At 42.0% G+C, this 19,562-nt stretch overlaps 1 protein-coding gene across 1 annotated transcript in view; it reads right to left on the reverse strand.

Annotated features, from left to right (window-relative positions):
* Window positions 1-18,698, reverse strand: part of SESN3 (sestrin 3) — a 77,702-nt gene extending 59,004 nt beyond the window's left edge. The window contains exon 1 of the mRNA XM_074956923.1: window positions 18,460-18,698. Coding sequence (XP_074813024.1) covers window positions 18,460-18,549 — 90 coding nt within the window. The 5' untranslated portion in view covers window positions 18,550-18,698. The remainder of the gene's footprint in view (window positions 1-18,459) is intronic.
* Window positions 18,699-19,562: the final 864 nt, after the last annotated feature.

The raw sequence follows: 19,562 nt of genomic DNA on the forward strand, positions 1-19,562 counted from the left end.
TTTGCTTTTAAATCTGATCACTGTACTAGTGTTTTACTGTAAACCCCCAGCAGTTCTCCTATGAAGACTGCTATATAATTGCAGTTTTTATTGATGTTTGCATGGTCATCTAGCATTGCTTGCTTGTCTTTACCCAATGTTCAGCCAACTACTGTAAACCATTCAAATTGCTGTTTGAGAGATGCTTTTTTGGCTACTTCTCCACAGATGTTCGGGTGGAAGACTGAGAAACCATGGCACTATTTGAATAAATGAAACTGATAATGTGTGTCCTGGCCAACATAGTGTCTCAATAAGTCATCTTCTAAAGTCCACAGCTCTGCAAAAACTATTGCTGAGTGAATACATACTGTCACATTATAAATCACAACCCCATCATCTAACTCAGAGGTGGGCAAACTACGGCCCGCGGGCCACATCTGGCCTGCAGGACCCTCCTGCCTGGCCTCTGAGCTCCTGCCCCAGGAGACTAGCCACCGGCCCCTCCCCTGCTGTCCCCCCTCCCCCGCAGCCTCACCTTGCCACTGGCACAATGCTCTGGGCAACGGGGCTGTGAGCTCCTGGGGCAGTGCAGCTGCAGAGCCCAGCCTGACCCGGTGCTGTGCTGTGTGGTGGTGGCGGCGGCAGCAGTGTGGCCCAGCTCCAGCTGGGTGGCGCGGCTGTAGCGCCACCAGCCACTGGTGCATCAGACAGCGCGATAAGAGGGCACAGAGCAGGGGGTTGGATAGAGGGCAGGGGAGTTCGGGACGGTTGTCAGAGGGTGGGGGTGTGGACAGGGGTTGGGGCCGGAACAGGGATTGAATGGGGGCAGTGGTTCCAGGGGGGCAGTCAGGAAGGAGAGGGGGGTTGGATAGGGCAGCAGAGGGCAGTCAGGGGACAGGGAGAAGGGGTGGTGGATGGAGCAGGGGTCCGGGGGGGGGCAGTCAAGAATGAGAGGAGGGGTTGGATGTGGCGGCGGGGGGCGAGGGGGCAGTTAGGGACGGGGGTCCGGGCGCGGATAGGAGGTGGGGGCCGGGCCACGACCCCCTCCCCTAACCGGCCCTCCATACAATTTCCGAAACCCGACGAAGTCTGCCAGCCCCTGATCTAACTTGTTGCTGTCACTGGAAAATGTTTCAAAAGTACCTTTCATTTGCTGGGTGCTGCATAAAACCGAATTCTATTTGGAGACAGGAAAACATGGCAAGAGCGGGTGGGTTTTCTAACAGTCTTTTAGAAAGCTTTTTATATGACAATTATGTCGATTTAAGACTGTGTGGGAACCCTCTTAAAAATAAATGAAGATGAACTCATCAAAATACGAGGGAAGACGGGAACCTCTAATCTCGGTCATTAAAAATGGGATGAGTTATATAAACCAGTTCAATTTTACAGTACCTCCCACAGCCAGCTTTCTGCTTATAAACACCCTTCATCTTTTGGAAAACATCTCTGAATTACCGAGCTTGGTGTTCCAAGCATGTCAGATATTTTATTAATTGCCGACTGGCCGGATGTTACTCCATGTGCAGTGTACTTTTATCTTCTTTTGTACTAGCCACAGAAGTGATCATGATTTGGTTCAAAATTAATCTTGTATAGTTGGTACTTAATACAAATTAACCCATTCTCTGCCAATGTTCAAGTATGTCAAATGCTCTCTTCCCTAGTCTTGCTGGATAACTCCTTGGAGGCCTCATATGTGGACTGGGGGGTCCCTCGGCCTTTGACTGAAGAATTAAGGTGTTGAATTTTTAAGAAAGGCCTATTTTCTCCCAATTGCCTCTCAGGTATTAAAGTTAAATCGGTGTTAAAGATGGAAAACCAGTTTTAAACAGTTTGAATGCAAGTTATTCCTCATCTCTTCTATTTTTTCAGTCCTTCCCACCAATTAACTTTATTTTAAAGTTTATTTTATTAGCAAATGTTGATTACAAAGTGAGTAGTAGAATTACATAAGAATCCAAGAGGGCAGACAAAACAGCATGGTTAAAAAGTTTTGAGGAAAAAATAAAGCTGGAGACAAAGCTATAACCTAGTTTAAGATATTTTGACGGATTCAGTCTTCACTATTATGGAGTGAGACTATTAATTTAAATTTAACTTATTTTAAAGGAGATGTACACCCAACATGCTGCTTCAATGCATCTCTTTCCACAAAGACTTAAAATTTCCACTCAGGAGTCACATCACTTAAAAGACCCAATAAAAAAGGCATATGGTTGCAGATTCATCTACATTAAATTGACTTAAAACTGGTAGCTGGATATCTGTCCAGCGACCATAAGGTGTCTTATTTCTTGTACTACTACTAGAAAGTGAGTTAAGGAGGGAAAAAAAAAATAGAATGGGAGAGTAAATTAAGTTCAATAACTTGGCTCCCCTCACTGATTAATGTAGTCAGTATTGCAGATAAATGTTACTAGTAGAAGTTAGAACCACAGCTAAGTCTGAAAAGCAAATCTGTTACCTTGTCTACAGCCAGAATTGGAAGTTGTGACGATTTGGAGGTTCCCTGTGATAATTTATTGACAATATGTTGGCCTGATATATTGAGAGATTTTCTGGATGACTATATTGGTTTAACTCAGTGGGGGGTTGCTCTGGAATACAGTCAGAAACAAAGAGATGGCTCCAGATAGCCACCCATCAGAGAGACTTGAGAGTCTTTAAGAGACAACGCCAGAACTGTTAGCTTTGATAATTCTCACTGTCTCCACCCAACCTACAAAAATGGTTCTCACTAGGAATGACCAATGATCTTCCAAAAACAGGAGAACAAAAACACACTGGCAGGATTTAAAGGGACACCTGAGAGCCATCTGTTCTGGTGAATCAGACAGGGACCCACTGGGAGGGAGAGAGGGAAGGAAGGGGCGTTCAAAGAAGTTAGTCTACATGCGCCATGAATCCTGTTTTAAAATCCTTCCCACCCCCACCCCCCAAAACAGCTTTGCTCCCACTGCTAAAACAAACAATACTTTGGTTTTCAGACCCTTTTGGTCACTATGCACCACTGGTCACACACTCCTGACAAGACGACTCTTAGGTACCCCAATGCAGGTCAGACCTGCAAGTTAAGAATGGTGGATACACAGATAGCCCAGGTCCCACTCAAAGAGTTGGAAAACTGGTAAACTTCATCCCAGGATACGTAAAGGCACAAGGCCTAACACTGGAGGCGGTGCACTCAGAGATCAGAAAGGGAACAGAGGTGTAGTAGTCCTATAACCATGACCAGAGTACTCTGTATTTAAAAATTAAAATTGTATCTAAGCAAAGAAAAGTGGCCTGTGAAAATCTTTCCAATCAGGTTTAATTTTACATATCTGTTGTGTATGTAATTATTTTAAAAGTTAACTTGACTTAGAGTTAAACACTATTGGTTTATATTAAAAATAGGTTTGCCCCACTTTTCAGCCTCTAAATTAGGTATCAGAATAGTCTAGCAAATGTTCAGTAGAGTAAGAAAGCCCAGATGCCATCTTCCAGAGATCAGGATTTACTATGGCCAGCTAGCAGGTATTTGCATGTTTGATGCACAGTTGATTACAAGACATTCATGTCTTGTAGTACAGCATCATGTCAAGCGTTCTTTCAACCTGGATGAGAGCCAACTATTTTGACTGTATAGGATCCTGGTTTCATTAGAGATCTACATAAAATTTCTAAATTCAAGAGCAAATTACTATTTCCACTATTTGATCAACAAAGGAGGGGATTTACAAACTGAAAAGTATTTCAAACAAATCTGAGGGAATGATTTTATTAAAGGCTTTTTCACTTAAAAGCATAACTATATTAAAACAGATTTAGAACCATATGTTTAAGAAACTCTTCAAATATATTAATGAGTAGCAAAGGGAATATAGTTAAAGTACGAAACGTTAAACATATTTACAAGTATACTCTGTTAAATTGGGTCTGGTTCAGTATTCTGTATGGGTGCTTTCATATTTAATCATTTCCAAATGCCAAATTCATACGAACAAGAAAGAATACATATGACTTTCAGTCTATTTGTTGATATTCAGTTAAAGTGACTCCAATGTAGTCACAGCATAGACACTATACATAAATTGATTCTGAGTACAAAGTTGGCAGTCCTTTAAAAAAAAGTTTTAGATCAAGACAACTCATATTTTCTTCCCCAATCACTAACACTATTTTTTGGCTGGTGAGCAACTCTACAGATTAAATAAATTTAGGAATTAAAAACTATAACGTGACGAAGTATCTGTGTGTGAAAACATTAGATAGTTGAAACAACGAGTCCTTGTGACACCTTGGAGACTAAAATTTGTTTGGGCATAAGCTTTCGTGGGTTAGGACCCACTTCATCAGATGCTTGGAGTGAAAATACAGGAGCAGGTATAAATACATGAAAGGATGGGGGTTGCTTTTACCAAGTGTGAGGTCAGTCTAACGAGATAAATCAATTAACAGCAGGATACCAAGGGAGGAAAAATAACTTTTGAAGTGGTAATAGAGTGTCCCATTACAGACAGTTGACAAGAAGGTGTGAGTAACAGGAGGGAGAAATTAGTATTGGGGAAATTAAGTTTAGTTGAGTAATCTTCATGTCCACTCCTCCCTGGTGAGTGTTAAACTTCAGAGTTTATACTAATTGGACTTCTATGGTGTGAAATATAAAGATGAACCAAGTTCTTTTTAAACATTCTAAGAAAGTCAGCTATATTTCATCATTTTGATTTGAAGTGCACTAATCAAAATATACATTGTGTTTATGAATATTTAATTCAATCAGTTATGAAAATCCTGAATTTTAAAAAGAATTATAAGTCAGTTCCCTATGGAAATTTTCCGCATCTCAAAAGATAATCTAAAGAACTATTCTATCCCTCATAACTTTTATCCACAAGTCTGGATTTCTCCTGGCCTTTGTACTTAAAGACAGCATAGGTTTTTTTTTCTTTTTACATTTACAAGAATTGTTGGTCTAAACCTAACAGTGATCCATGGACAAATGGTAGCCTGCAGAGCCCTGTGTTATGGTATACAAGGAGCTTGAAGGACAATAAGGCACAGGGCAGGTCTACGCTACAAATTTACAATGGTATAACTGTGCCGCTGTTGCGCTTCTGGTGAAGATGCTCCAAGCTGACGGGAGAGAGCACTCCATCGGCTTAATAACTCCATATCCACAAGAGGCAGCAGCTACGTTGGAGGAAGAAGCTCACCCACTGACATAGTGCTGTCTACACTGGCACTTAGGTCAGTATAACTACATTGCTCAGGGGTGTGAATTATTGACACTCTTGTGCAACAGTTATATTGAACTAATTTTGTAGCGTAGACCAGGCCGCAGGTTTTCCTGCTAGTTTCCAGCTAAAGCACAGTAAGAGAAGTTAGAAATATATTAAGCACTTCCCAAATGTTACCTTTCCATGTAATCATTTGCTGTAGCAGTCTTGGACACTCTGCTAAGGGCACCCAGAACTTAAGCTACTGTGATACCTCTCTGCCTCAGCAAGGGAGAGGTTTGCTAGAGTTTAGACTGTATGTCCGGTCCCTGCCACACCTGTCTGTCTACCTTATCAACAAACTCCTTGAGACTGTACCAGGCTAAATCTTGCCTTGTCAGTAACATTCAGTGAACTCCAGTTCTAGAGTTGCCCAGAAATGTCTCTGCAGCAGCTAGTTCCTCTCACAGGACACTCTCAGAAGTTAGGTTCACTACCTCCAAAGATACAGCACACACACCAGCCTGTTGGCCCACCGCAGACACTATCCTAAACACAGCACAGAGATGGTTTATAGTAAAATTAAGAATAAGTTTTTTAATAAAGAACAGAGATTTAACTAATACTAAGCAGAGGTAACAAACAGTAAAAGGTTACAAAAACAAAAACACACTTCCTAGTGTCTAATACTTAACTTTAGCAAGCTACAATCTGTATCTAAATAGCTTTCCTCACATCAAGGTAGAAGCATCTCCAGCCCTTCCAGTAGGAGGATCCAATGTCACAGAATCAGAGGGTGCTGTCCCCTCTGTCCTTTAAGTGATGACTAACTAGAACGTCTCTTTGCTCCCCTTATATTTCCCAAAGTCCATTATCTTTGTCTCAAGATCCCGGAAGATCCAGTGGGGGTTCAGACTCCAGTGTCTATCTCGCTGTGCTCACCAAGCTGTTGCCTCTGCCACTTGACTAGACTGCTTTGTTTATCTTATATGTAAGTGTACCTTCATGATCGATGGCTTACAAAGCTTGACTCAGATACACAAAGGAATGTAAATTTGCCTAAGACAAACTTGTTCACTAAGTCTGCCCCCCAAAACATACTTTAGGAACATATTTCCAGCACATATAATAACTCCTTACAGGCCACCCATACATACATCACACAGTTATATTTATGACCAGTGTGTCACCAGTTTTTATATGATACCTTATACAATACATTTTTATAGTACAATAATATTGTACACAATCAGTTGGTTCCACTGATTGTATTCTTTAGTGATGCTTATTCTTTAGTGATTCTCTTAAGTGTCTGGGCCCTGATTGTCATAAGCCCACAGGGACATTATGTGATTAAAAACAGGAGTAGTAGTACAAATGGAAGATGTTTCAGAAGACACTCTTAGGATGAGGTCCACATTATGAAAAAGTCTGAAACCCTGTTTTAGACTGTGTTTTAAAGATACTTTGTAATTTTATTCTCTTTTCATTTTGAAGGTATGTTTAAAGTATTCTTTAATTCCAGTATTCAGATACAGTTCTCTTTACACCTCCCCAGATTTTTTTTTAAAAAATGCTTTTCCTTGAGACAGATCTCATGGAATGGCCCTGTGAAAATGTTTCTTTTTTGCGAGTACAGTGCGAACAAAATACACAAGCTACATTTTATACTTCCAACTGTTCAGACAGTAATAACTTGTGTCCTCATGCAAAAGTTGTACCACTGTAACTACACAGGTACAGTAAAATGATACAATTATACTGGTATAGAAATATTTAAACCAGTATAGCTTATTCCTGTGCGAGAAGGGGAATAAGCTAACTGCATCCAGACTAGAGGTTGTACAAATACAACTACCAGTTAAAAAAAAAAAAAAAAAAAAGTTACACTCTTAACTGAGTTATACCAGTACAAAATTTGCATGCAGACCAGGCCTGTTTTATATATTGAGAAACTAAGTATCTGAAGAACTCAAACAATTATGGAGCTGGAATATTTCACAAAATAAACTAAGTGGCAAAAAAAATTATAAGTAAGATTTTAAAGACATGGAGTCCTCTTTCAGGCCAGAGAGTGGCAAATTCTTATTTGACAAAAGTGTATTATTTGCTTTGCATGTGCACCAAGTAAAGAAGCATGTGATATCTTTATCCTACTATAAAATGAGTTAACTGGTAAGAGGCATCAGTGCGTCAATCAAACAAATCTCCCCAAAATGGGTCCTCCAATCTCAGTAAACTATGAATTAGAGAAAATATGAATGAGTTTGAGGCAGTTTGAGCTAAGATAAAGGAAGCTGTTAACCCGAGAGTTCTGCAGTAGCTTAACTATGCAGCATTACAGGCTAAAGACCTTGCTTACATTCATAATCTGCCCCAAATCCAGCAACTGAATAGCCAGTCACCAACACAGCTACACTCGTTCACAAGATAGAATCAGCATGGAAGTTCCATTGATGCTAGTCAGACTACTAGCAGATCACAGCTTCCTCATCTGCAGTTGGGGTCTGCACCAGGGCAGTTACACTGGTGGCTTGACACAGACTATATCAGTAATTTGCCCTACTTCTAGCAAACAAGGCCTACAGCATAGGCTTTCTTCTTAAAAATCCTTCAGTCTGCACTGATCAGTGAAACTTGAGTGGTGGGACAAAAAGTTCTGCATAAACACTACTATGTACAGTATCACTTGAAATTAATTTAATTGAGCATATTGAAATATTGCAACTCCGTATCAATAGTTGCTTCTACTAAACCTTGAATATTTGGACAGCATGATCCTGGAGAGGTGAAATATTGCATGGGATCTAACCCAAGTTTACAACTCTTCATTTGCATTAAGAAGCCAATCTCAAACGACTAAGCAGATTGGTGGGTTAAAACGGACATTTAAAGTAAATATTCCTTTAACAGTTTCTTTAAATTAAAGTATTCCTCCAGTTACCAAATCTCTTGAGGATGTCAGTACTGATACAAGCATGGGACTTTCGTACAACAGTTTACTTTCTGAATGAAAAACTTTCTTTAGCCATCTATCAAGCAGCTGAACAATAAGCAGACAGAATCCCACTATTGATTTTTGGACATAACTTTGGTCGCTATCTACCTAGAGAAAGATGCTCCATAATGGAAATGGGTTTCACTCTTATGTAATTTCTGTTAAATGCTCTACTTAAGATGTGGTGCAGCAGCAAATAAGCCAAGACGCAATCCCTATCCTATTCTGGTCTATTTAGAAGTTCACGTGTAATGATCTTGAAGCACTGGGGGGGGAGGGGGAGAAGGGAAATCCTGCATTCATATGGAATATGGTCTTCAAATCAAACACATGCCCACTTTGTAATAGATTTAGTTTAAAAGTGAATCTTTAAAAACATTTTTAAACATGGCAGCCCATGTTACCACCAATACTAGTGCAAATGTACAGGGTAAAGTGCCAAAAAGTCATTTATCTTGTGATGAATTTTAATAGGGAAAACTAATTTTGGTTAGGAAAGAACATCATGAGTTTTTTCTCTAGCATGTTTAAAATATTGGCTCAAAGTTAACTATCCGACAAAAAAAAAATCCATTTGTGGATAATGCCTCTGTTCTTGTAACATAGTTCCACGCAATATTGCAGTTATCTGTGTAGCTTTTCTGCAAACTCTACCTAAGGTGGCATATGCCACCAGGCTCTATTGAGGAGGAAACCCTAGTAAAGAGATTTTGAGATGGATAGGATTACAGATGCAGACTAGGAGAATCAAATATAAATTACCATTTAGGTCCCTACAGTGATGGTTAAGAAGAAGTCATAAAACTAAACTTCCTTCCTTCTATAATTTGAGCTTCTTTTCTGATGGGCAGGACTATAGTAAGGACAGACTTACCCACCCACAGAAAACCAGATACTCAGCCCCACAGAGTGAAACGTGGCGTGTTACGATCTCTAATAGCCCTATTATCCATAGTGGAAATGGGACGCAGACAATAAATGCATAACCCAAACCACCTCAGTTAGCAAGATCAGGGTAGAATGGAGAATTCAACGACTATTCTCTTCCTCCAACTTCCCAAGCCAGTCAAAATGAATATCCAAATAAAGAGCAGTTTTTGACCTCTCTCGAAAGGAGAAAGTTAATACTTAATTTCCAATGGACTTTTCTTCTGCAGATCTCAAAGCACATTCTCACAGTAAACGAGCATTAGCCCTGTTCTACGGATAAAGAAATCCCTGAATTTCTCTCTCAAATTCCCAGAAGTCATAGTAAAACTAATTAACACTGCAGAGAACAAAACCCAGGTCTCCTAACTCAGTCTGGTGAGTTAATAGATTATTGGTATGTTCTCCTAAGAACTGGAACATATCACTTATTCCTGTTAGCAGTAATAGTTAAAACAGTAGGTAAAATAATTTAAACAGTTAATATAGCCCAGTGAACAACAGTGGGGGCCTCTTGTGAAAAAAAATTAAACCCCTCATTGCCACCAATATTTCCTTGCTTCCCTATAATTCAGGCAATGAACGACTGATGCACACAGGGCAATTATAAGTGATCCACGCAGTGTTGTCTAGTCCCAGCTTCTGGCAGTTGGAGGTGTAGGGACATATGGAGCCCTGTTTTGCATTCATGACCGTCTTGGCTAATAGTCTAAGCTTAGCTAATGCTTTTTGGAACTCATTTATACTTCTGGCCTTCACAACATCCCTGGCCACAAGTTCCACAGGTTGACTGTGTTGTGTGAAGAAGTACTTCCTTCCGTTTATTTTGAACCTGAGGCCTACTAATTTAATCGGGTGAGTCCAGGCTATTTTGTTATGTGAATGGGTAAACACCACTTCCCTTCTCTACACCATTCATGATTTTAGACTCCTCTATCATATCCACCCTTAGCTGCCTCTTTTCTAAAATGAGCAGACCCGTTTTTTTTTTAATCTATCCTCATATGGAAGCTCTTCAATACACCTAATCATTTTTATTGCCCTTCTCTATACTTTTTCCAATTCTAAGATCTTTTTTGAGATGGGGTAACCAGAACTGTGTTTTCAGAGAACTATCCACAATGATTCTGAAATCTCTTTCTTAAGTGGTAATAGCTAATTTAGACTCCATAATTTTGTATGTAATTTTGGGATTAGGTTTTCCAAAACGCATTACTTTGCATTTATCTACACTGAATTCCATGTACCATTCTGTTGCCCAATCACCCAGTTTTGTAAGATCCCATCGTAAATCTTCACAGTCAGCTTAGGACTTATCTTGAGTAATTTTGTACTGCCTGCAAATTTTGCCACCTCACTGTTCCAGATCATTTATGAATACACTGAACACCATAGGTCCCCGTGCAGATCCTTGGAGGACAACATTATTTACCTCTCTCCATTATGAAAACCTACCATTTGTTCCTACCCTTTGTTTTCTACCTTTCCCTGATACTGACCATTTACTGATCCATAATAGGACCTTTCCTCTTCTCCCGTGACTCCTTACTTTGCTTAACAGCCTTCACGAGGGACCTTGTGAAAGGCTTTCTGAAAGTCCAAGTACACTATATCCACTGGATCACTCTTATCAACATGCTTGTTGACACTCTCAAACAATTCTAATATAGACTGGTGAGGCATGATTTCCCTTTATAAAACACATCATGTTCACCTATGTGTCTTAGAATTCTGTTCTTTACTACAATTTCAAACAATTTGCCTGGTAGAGACATTAGGCTTATTGGCCTATAATTGCCAGGATCATCTCTGGAGCCTTTTAAAAACTGATATTATAATAACTACCTTTCAATCACCTGGTATAGAAGCTAAATTCATTTAGGTTCTCTGCAACAGCCTTGTCTTCCTTGAGTGATCGTTTAGCACCTCAATCATCCAGTGGCCCCACTGACTGTTGGGCATGCTTCTAACGTACTCACATTTTTTACTGTTAGTTTGTGTGCTAGTTGTTCTTCAAATTCTCTCTTGGCTTGCCTTATTTTACTTTTCATGTGACTTGCCAGAGTTTATGCTCTATTGTTTCTATTTCCCTCACTAGGATTTGACTTCCAAGTTCTAAAGGTGCCTCTAACCACCTCTTTTATTCTGCTGTTTAGACATGATAGCATTGTTTTGGTCCTCCTACTGTTGTTTTTAGGATATACATTTAATTTGAGCCTCTGTCATGGTGTTTTTAAATAGCCTTTATGAAGTTCGCAGGTATTTCACCCTTGTGACAAACTTTTAATTTCCGTTTAACTAGCTTCCTCATTTTTGGGTAGTTGAAGTTAAATGCTACTTAGGTGGGTTTCTTTGACATTTCCCCCAAACACATTATGGTCATTATTACCAAGAAGTTCAGCTATATTCACCTCTTGGACCAGATCCTATGGTCCATTTAAGACTAAGTCAAGAATTGCCTCTCCCCTTGTGGGTTCCAGGACTACCTACTCCAAGCAGTAGTCATTTGTGGTGTCTAGAAATTTTATCTCTGCATCCCTTCCTGAGGTGACATATACCCACTCAAGATGCAGACAGTTGAAATCCTCCATTATTATTGGGTTTTCTGTTTTTGTAGCCTCTCTAATATCCCTAAGCATTTCACAATCACTGCCAACCACCTGATCAGGATTGTGGCAGTATATTCCTACTGCTATACTCTTACTATTCAAGCACGTAATTTCTACCCAGAGAGTCTATAGTATAGTTTGAGTCATTTCAGATTTTTACTTTGACTGTGCTCTTTCACAAATGGTTCATGCTGGTGGGGATGTGGCACTATTACCATGTCCCACTGATTATTCGCATTCCACCAAGTTTCAGTGATGCCTATTATATCAATATCCTCATTTAATGCCTGGTACTCTAATTCACCCATCTTACTTATTTAGACTTCAGCAGTTGTCTATTAGCACTTATACACTTTGTCAATATTCAGTCGATTGTCTTCGCGTGTTAGATTTGAATGGGATTCTTATGTTTGACTATTCCTCACTAGCTCCTATCTATACTTTGCCAACTTCTTCCCTACCACTTCAATAAATCCATCCCTAAGGGATGTCTCCACATCAACTGTGTGCCCCTCCACACCTGACAGCTATCCCCCTGCCCTTAGTTTAAAAAATTCTCTATAACCTTTTCATTTTACTTGCTGGCAGTCTAGTTCCATTTTGGTTTTCGGTGGAACCCATCCTTCCTGTTTAGGCTCCTCCCTTCCCAAAATCTTCCCCAGTTCCTAATAAACCAAAAACCTCTCTTCTCTACACCATTGTCTCATCTGTGTATTAAAACCCTTCAGTTCGTCCTGTCTTTCTGGCCCGGTGCATGGAACTGAAAGCATTTCAGAGACTGCTTGCATGGAGGTCCTGGACTTTACTCTCTACTCTTACCTAGCAGCCTAAATTTGGCCTTCCGGTCCTTTCCCCTACCTTTCCTTGTATTATTGGTATCTACATGTACCATAGCTACCGGCTCCTCCCCAGCACTGCATATAAGTCTATCTAGACATCTCATGAGATCTGTAACCTTCACACCCAGCAGGCAATTTACTATGTGGTTCCATCGGCCATCACAAACCCAACTATTGATATTTCTAATAATCAAATCCCTTGAGTTACTTGCTCCTTGTAGTAACTGCGGCCCCCTCTCTCCCTAGGAGGGGTATCCGTAGACTGAGGATACCATGACATCACCTGGAAGGAGGTTCACAACTATGGAACTGTTGATTTTCTCTATCCCCGAAACTTTCACCCTCTCAACAGCACAAACTGTCTGACTGGGGTGTACTACTGCAACCCTGAAAGTCTCCTCGATGTAGATTTTTGTCCCCCTTACCTCCACCAACTCAGCCACTCTAGCCTGTACTAAATCGGAGGGCTATGAGCTGCTTGTATCAAATGCACACATACAATAACTGCCCGCAAGGCAAGTCATTATTCATGCTACTTTCAGTGCAATAAACTGGATACCCTCACTTTGCTGCTGGACTTCTGCCTGCATTATTTTTACTCTTGCACTTTTTTTTTTTTTGGGGGGGGGGGTTGAGTTGGTTTGTTTGTTTTTGTGGGGAGAGGGTGTTATTGACCTAAATTTAGAGTATGTTTGTTACGTTTCTTCCTGTAGTTAGATTATACTACTTGGCCTCCCCCAGGCCACTGAACTCTCCCTGCAGCCAAACTCTCCTTACATTAATAGCTCTCTCACTCCCTCTGTATTGTCTGTTGTAGCTGAATTTTGCCCCAGAGGACAACATGTTCTTTTTATTGCAAGACTATGACATTTCAGTAGAGGATAATTTCTTCTCAGACCACCAATGAGAATTTAACTGTCCATTTTCTGACTTCCAACAATTGAGACTAGAAAAACATAAAAAAAAAAAAGTTTACTCATGGGTCATGTGGATCATAGGCTGGGAGAGGCTGAGCCTCCCCAAACAGTCTGGCATGGCCCCACCCACGCACCGCCCGGTGCTCTGGGGCTGGTGGCGCTCGGGCAGCCCAGAGCTGGGGGTCTGGCAGCCACGGTGGGGGTGCTTTGGGCTACGGTGGGAAGGGATGGAAGGAGAGGTGGGTTCTCGGGCAGAAGGGGAGGGACCAGGGGCTAGCCTCCCTCAATGGCCAGTTCACCCACCACCCATGTTTTTATTCCACTTTTTTGGAATAAGTGGAAGAACACAGGAATGCTCAATATCAGTGTACATGAGCTGAGAACAATAGCACTCTGATACCGCAAAGCCAACAATTAAACAAGGAAAAAGAGTACAATTATCCAAATGGATTGCAGTATGGAAAGATGCAGAGCAGTGCAAACAGACAGAACAGTATCAAAGACCATTCTTGTCTTTTCACTGCAGTTATTAGAGGAAAGGAGTTGCCGCTTGCTGTGTACAATTTTGTAAATGTTTCCTAAAAAACACTAATAAATTTGAAGTAATAAAATGCTTTTTGCCTAAAACCAGAAATATCGTGCCAGCAAGCCAGGTGTATACTACAGGATAAGAAAGTATGGCAGGTGGAAACATTGCCAACTCCAGGTGTTCAAACGTTATGCCTCAGACCCTCAAAAATCGTGAGATTTTTTAAAGAAGTTATAAGTTTGGCATTCTATTAAATTTGCCTTCTAGTTTTTGAGCCTTTAGGGTTCACATATCCAATCTTTTCTTTGCAACCATATGTGCTAGAATTTTTTATTTTTTTTTAAATGAAAGCTAAAATTCTCACATACTAAAAAAGACTTCATGGGCTGGGTTCTAAGACAAACACTAAATATCACAAAACTTATATTTTCATGTGAAGTGTGCTAATTCATTCTGAGAGCTCCTTAAAAAAAAAATCCATAGAGATTTCAGCAGGTGACTAATTTTAAGAGACCATAAAATTAAAGAGCTGTGATATAGCTCTAAACAGAGAAGTGACACATCATGACCACTAGGAAGAGTGGTGCACATATAGGAAGTATACAAGTTCATCTGAAGTCTTTAAAAATTAAGTGTAACATTGTAAAATGAAGAGATCGATTCACGTCACTAGTACTTTGACTATTAGGTTCCTTTAAAAAAAAAAAATCACACTGTACAATCCCTTGACAGTACGCAAGGCAGTGTGTGGTCTGGCAGGTGCTTCCCACTTCCTAGCCTGGTTCAGCCTACTCTGAAAGACAGTCAAATCCAACTGGCTGTACTACTGTGGCATTTCCTGAACTTCCCTGGATGACATTCCTGAAAATCCTCTTGAATTCTACAAAGCAAATATCAGCGTTTCCACCCACCTCTGCTACTGAAGTGGTATTACCTTGCCTTTAGCCAGCAGCGACAGAACTAGTGTGCCAGATCCCTGCATCCGATGAAGTGAGTGGTAGCTCACGAAAGCTTATGCTCTAATAAATTTGTTAGTCTCTAAGGTGCCACAAGTACTCCTTTTCTTATAGCAAGACTGCATTTTTATTTATTTATTCATGCTAACCTTTGTACAATGGGCTCTCCCATGTTGAAAAAAGCATTGTTTTTTCCAGAGATTGAAAACATCTTTAAAAAGGCATAACTTTGATTAATCCAAAATAAACAGACTATGCACTCTAAATCTAGTTTTTCTCCATTTACATCTTTCAGTATAAGATACCCCAATTCACCCAAACGAGTTTACATTTAGTTTGTCTGTTCTGAATTTCATTGTAAGCTGAAAGGCTTGTTTTCCCTCACTGCCATATCACCCCATCCACCAATAATTGTTGCTAAGACTATACTTTAGCAGTTTAAAATACAGACTCAAATAGACGAGAGTAGGAACTGATTAAGAATGTTTTATGAGCAGTTATTTTTCCAACGCATTGTCATGTTAGCTTAAAAAGAACATTGTCATAAAACAAGGTGAAGCAACAATAATCTTAAGGGCATTTTAGCATATACATTGAGATCCAGATCAAAGTTTGCATCTCATTTACACCTGAGAAGAATTCTATATTTTCTATTTGTAAATTAGCTAATGTCATGCAAAAGGTTAAAGTTTACACTGACTTTATTACAACAAACATATTAAATGCTTACAGAGCAAATGAGACAAGGTTTATATTGCTATCAAGTATCAAAGGGGTAGCTGTGTTAGTCTGTATCCACAAAAACAACAAGGAGCCCGGTGACACCTTAAAGACTAACAGATCTATTTGGCCATAAGCTTTCGTGGGTAAAAAACTGCCACCAAACTCCTCGTTGTTTTTGTATTGCTATGTTTGTTGGTTAGCCTGAAGGCTAGAGGCCATAACGTCACAATCAATTCAATCACAAAATATCCCTCTCAAGTCACTTGCTCTTAATTTAATTTCAATAACTGCCACTGGAATTATGAATCCTCCAGCAAGAGTAGCACTGTCCACCAGCAGGGAATTCATAAGGCAGGCCAGCAAAGAGAGCTGCTCACATCCACTTAACCAACTAGGTTCCTTTGCAGTGCCCAGCACCCCGATACCTAAGCATGCCACCATTATTCTCCATAATTTACCTGAATAGCAACATTTCATCAGACGATATGTTGGTAAATAAACATCATTCACAATCATTACTAGGAAAGTAATGCATATTACAGGCTAGCAGAAAGTATATTACAGCCACAGTTTCTAGTATTAAAAGGTATAAAACAAGAGACCTACTCACTAGTTTGAGACTATGGCTTTAAGAAATTTCAGATCAATTTAATTTTAGAAATACTAGGATTGCCAAACACCAGTTTATAAGTCAACAAAAACTGTTTATTTGACAAGAACAACGCAAGTTCCCCTCCCCACTCTTTACATAGACGAGTGATTCTCAAACTTTTGTACTGGTGACCCCTTTCAAATAGCAAGCCTCTGAGTGCGACCCCCCTTATAAATTAAAAACACTCTTTTATATATTGAACACCATTATAAATGCTGGATGCAAAGCGAGGTTTGGGGTAGAGGCTGATAGCTCGTGACCCCCGGTGTAATAACCTTGTGACCCCCTTGAGGGGTCCTAACCCCCAGTTTGAGAACCCCTGACATAGACCAATTTGACACCGATTAACCCGTTAAGCCAATCCTTTAAACATGTCAAATCTCAGAGAGAGCTTCAGGCTTTTAACGTCTCAGAAGTTTTTCTGTAAGTGTCTGTTTTCCCCAAAAAAATTAATTAGCAAGTTAAAGTTTGGCCCTGCAGTGAAATAGTTAACATCAGACTGCAATGATATGCACTTCTCTGACCCATTAAATTTCTCACAAGCTGCGCTACAATGAGCTGAGTACCAAGTATCAACTGTAATATGATCTAAGAGTTTATGGAAAAAATAACTGCACATACCAATTGCACACATTTAATAAGAGTTTGTTTCCCTTAAAATATTCCATAAACATGATTAAGACACACCCCTCTCTCTCATGCATTTTAAATATGCTCCCCCCTCCCTCTACACACCTCTTTTCCAAAAACCAACCCCTTTACAAAAAAAAAAAAAAAAAAACAGCAGCCCACTGCAGCAAAAAGAGGCTTGAAAAACAACTTTGATTGGCACTTGGCCTGACCCACAGAGGAAGAAAAACAGTTTTTGGACAAAGAGCGCAAATATTTGAGCTCGCCGACTTACATGCTTTCTTAATATTTACAAGAACAACCCTGGTGCAAAATGTATTTAGAGAGATAGATGAGGGAAAAAAATATTGCATTTTTCTCAGTCTTCCAGTCCTGATGCATTTGCACAGCTCAGCAATTTTAATTCATTTGCACTGGACAAACAAAAAGCACCTCATCTAATGTTCCCAATTAATCAGATGTTGAGAGGAGTTAGTAAAGGATTAGAATATTCGCAAAGGACATTCTGGTCAGGGGACCTGTTAATAACCAGCTGATTTTTTTTTCCCAAAAGCTTTACATTTCAGAGAGGCAGTCTGAAAATAAGGTTTTATAAAAATCGTAGTGATATATTTATTTTTACTAAGTGATATGTGAATAAACTTTCTAAGCCGCTCTCTATGAGAATCAACCAGAGCCAGTGTTTCTGATGATCCATCCAAGTAAACACTTTTGCTGAAAAACATACATACACACACCCAATACAAATCCCCACATATTTTTTATGTCTCAGGCAGAATCGCTAACAAGGGAAAGGCACTACAGGGGGTGGGGGGAGTGCGAAACACGAGAAACTAAGAACCCCGCTAATCGGAGCTGTGGCTGAAGGCTGCGTTCACGAGGTAACAGGGACATCAATGGGCCGGGAAACATCCCTCACACCGGGCAGAAGCAGATGCAGAGATCAGCGAAAGCGGAAAAGAGGGACCTTCGCCAGAGGGCCAGTGTCGGGTGGGAAGGACGATCTGCCCATCCCCTCTTCTCTACCATGCTGGGGCTGGTACCCCCCTCCCATCCCGGGACAATGCCCCGTTCTCCTCATACTCACCCACCTGCCACCCCCCAGATCCTCCCGTGGCCCCTCGCCTTGCTAAAGTACCTGGCTACCCCGCTCCTTCCCCTCAGATCTACGGTTTCCCTCTCTCCGCCTCCCGTGCGCGGAGGGGCCCGCAGCTCCTGTGCTACCCCCCCCCCCAACACACCAGCCTCCCCTCGCACCCCCCCGAGTCCAGTATCCCGCCTCCCACCCCACCTCTTCGGGTCCGCCCCCCCCCGACAGCCGGCCTCGGACCCCCAGCGCTCCCCACCGGGTCGCACCCCAGCGGCCCGGCCTCCCCCACACCACATCCCGCCCCCCACTGGCGTCCCCAACGGTCGCTCACATCCCCACGGCTCCGCCACATCCCGGCTCCACCGCCGCCCCCCTCACGCCAGCAGCGCCCCGGCCCCCCGGGTACCTGTCTCAGCACTTTCCGGCAGTTGCTGCAGACCCGGTACTCGCTGGCGGAGGCGGCGCTGCCGATGGAGCCGGCGCTGCCCCGGTTCATGCTGCCGCGCCGCGCCGCACCTCCTGGGACGGGGAGCGGGTGCGCCCGGGTCGGAGGAGCTGGCGGGGCTGGTTGCGCTCAGCTCACTGACCCGCTCCTCCGGCCGTCCCCATCCTCCCGCAGCTTCCCCGTCCACCGCTCGCGGGCAGCCCCTTCCCACCCCCCCAGCGCACAGCCCTCCGCCAATCACCGCGCTCCGGACACGCCCACTCTCGCTACTAGCCACCAATCGACGAGCTCGCACGACGCTGACCAATTGCCAGAACGCTCGCCGGCTCCCGTCTCCGGGCAGCCTCCAGCCAGGGGCGGGCGAAAGGGCGGGGCCGCAGCACAAGAGGGCGGGGAAAGCTCCTGTCTCCGGGCGGCCTTTCGGCCAGGGCCCCAGCACGAGGGCGTGGCTTCTTCCAGCCAATAGAGGGCGACGGGCGAGGATATGCAGATGAGGCATAGGAGCCCATGCTTACCAGGTGTCAGTCACACACACCCCTTTAAACTTTGGCTGCTGCTGCTGCTGAGATGTGGGCTGACTCAAGGAAGAGCTTGGAATACGAAAGAGAGGGAAGAAGGATCGGAGAGAGGGGGAGCTGAAAGGAGGAGGGGAAAGGGAGAGGAGAGGAGAGGAGGAGAAAGGCCAAGAGGAAAAAAAAGGAAAATATAGTGCTCATAAACACCCCAGATACCAAACCACCATTTCCTCATGCAGAAAAGGGGAGGGGGAATCTGAGCCTTGCACCATGCCTGAAAAGCTAGCAAATTCTGAGGCTGTCAGACCCATGGAGGAAGTCAATCCTAGCGTCAGGCACGGCTAACACGGCTGTTACTCTGAAACCTGTCATTATGCAAGGCACTGCATTTAGCCGTATGGAGTGGAAATCTATCAACTGCATGAAGAAACTTGTACAGATACAGACAGACATTATCTTCATGGTGTCTGTGTATATAATGTCTTCTGCAATTTCCACAGTATGCATCCGATGAAGTGAGCTGTAGCTCACGAAAGCTCATGCTCAAAT

The sequence above is a fragment of the Natator depressus genome, chromosome 1 (assembly GCF_965152275.1).
Source record: "Natator depressus isolate rNatDep1 chromosome 1, rNatDep2.hap1, whole genome shotgun sequence".
NCBI classification, from domain to species: Eukaryota; Metazoa; Chordata; order Testudines; family Cheloniidae; genus Natator; species Natator depressus.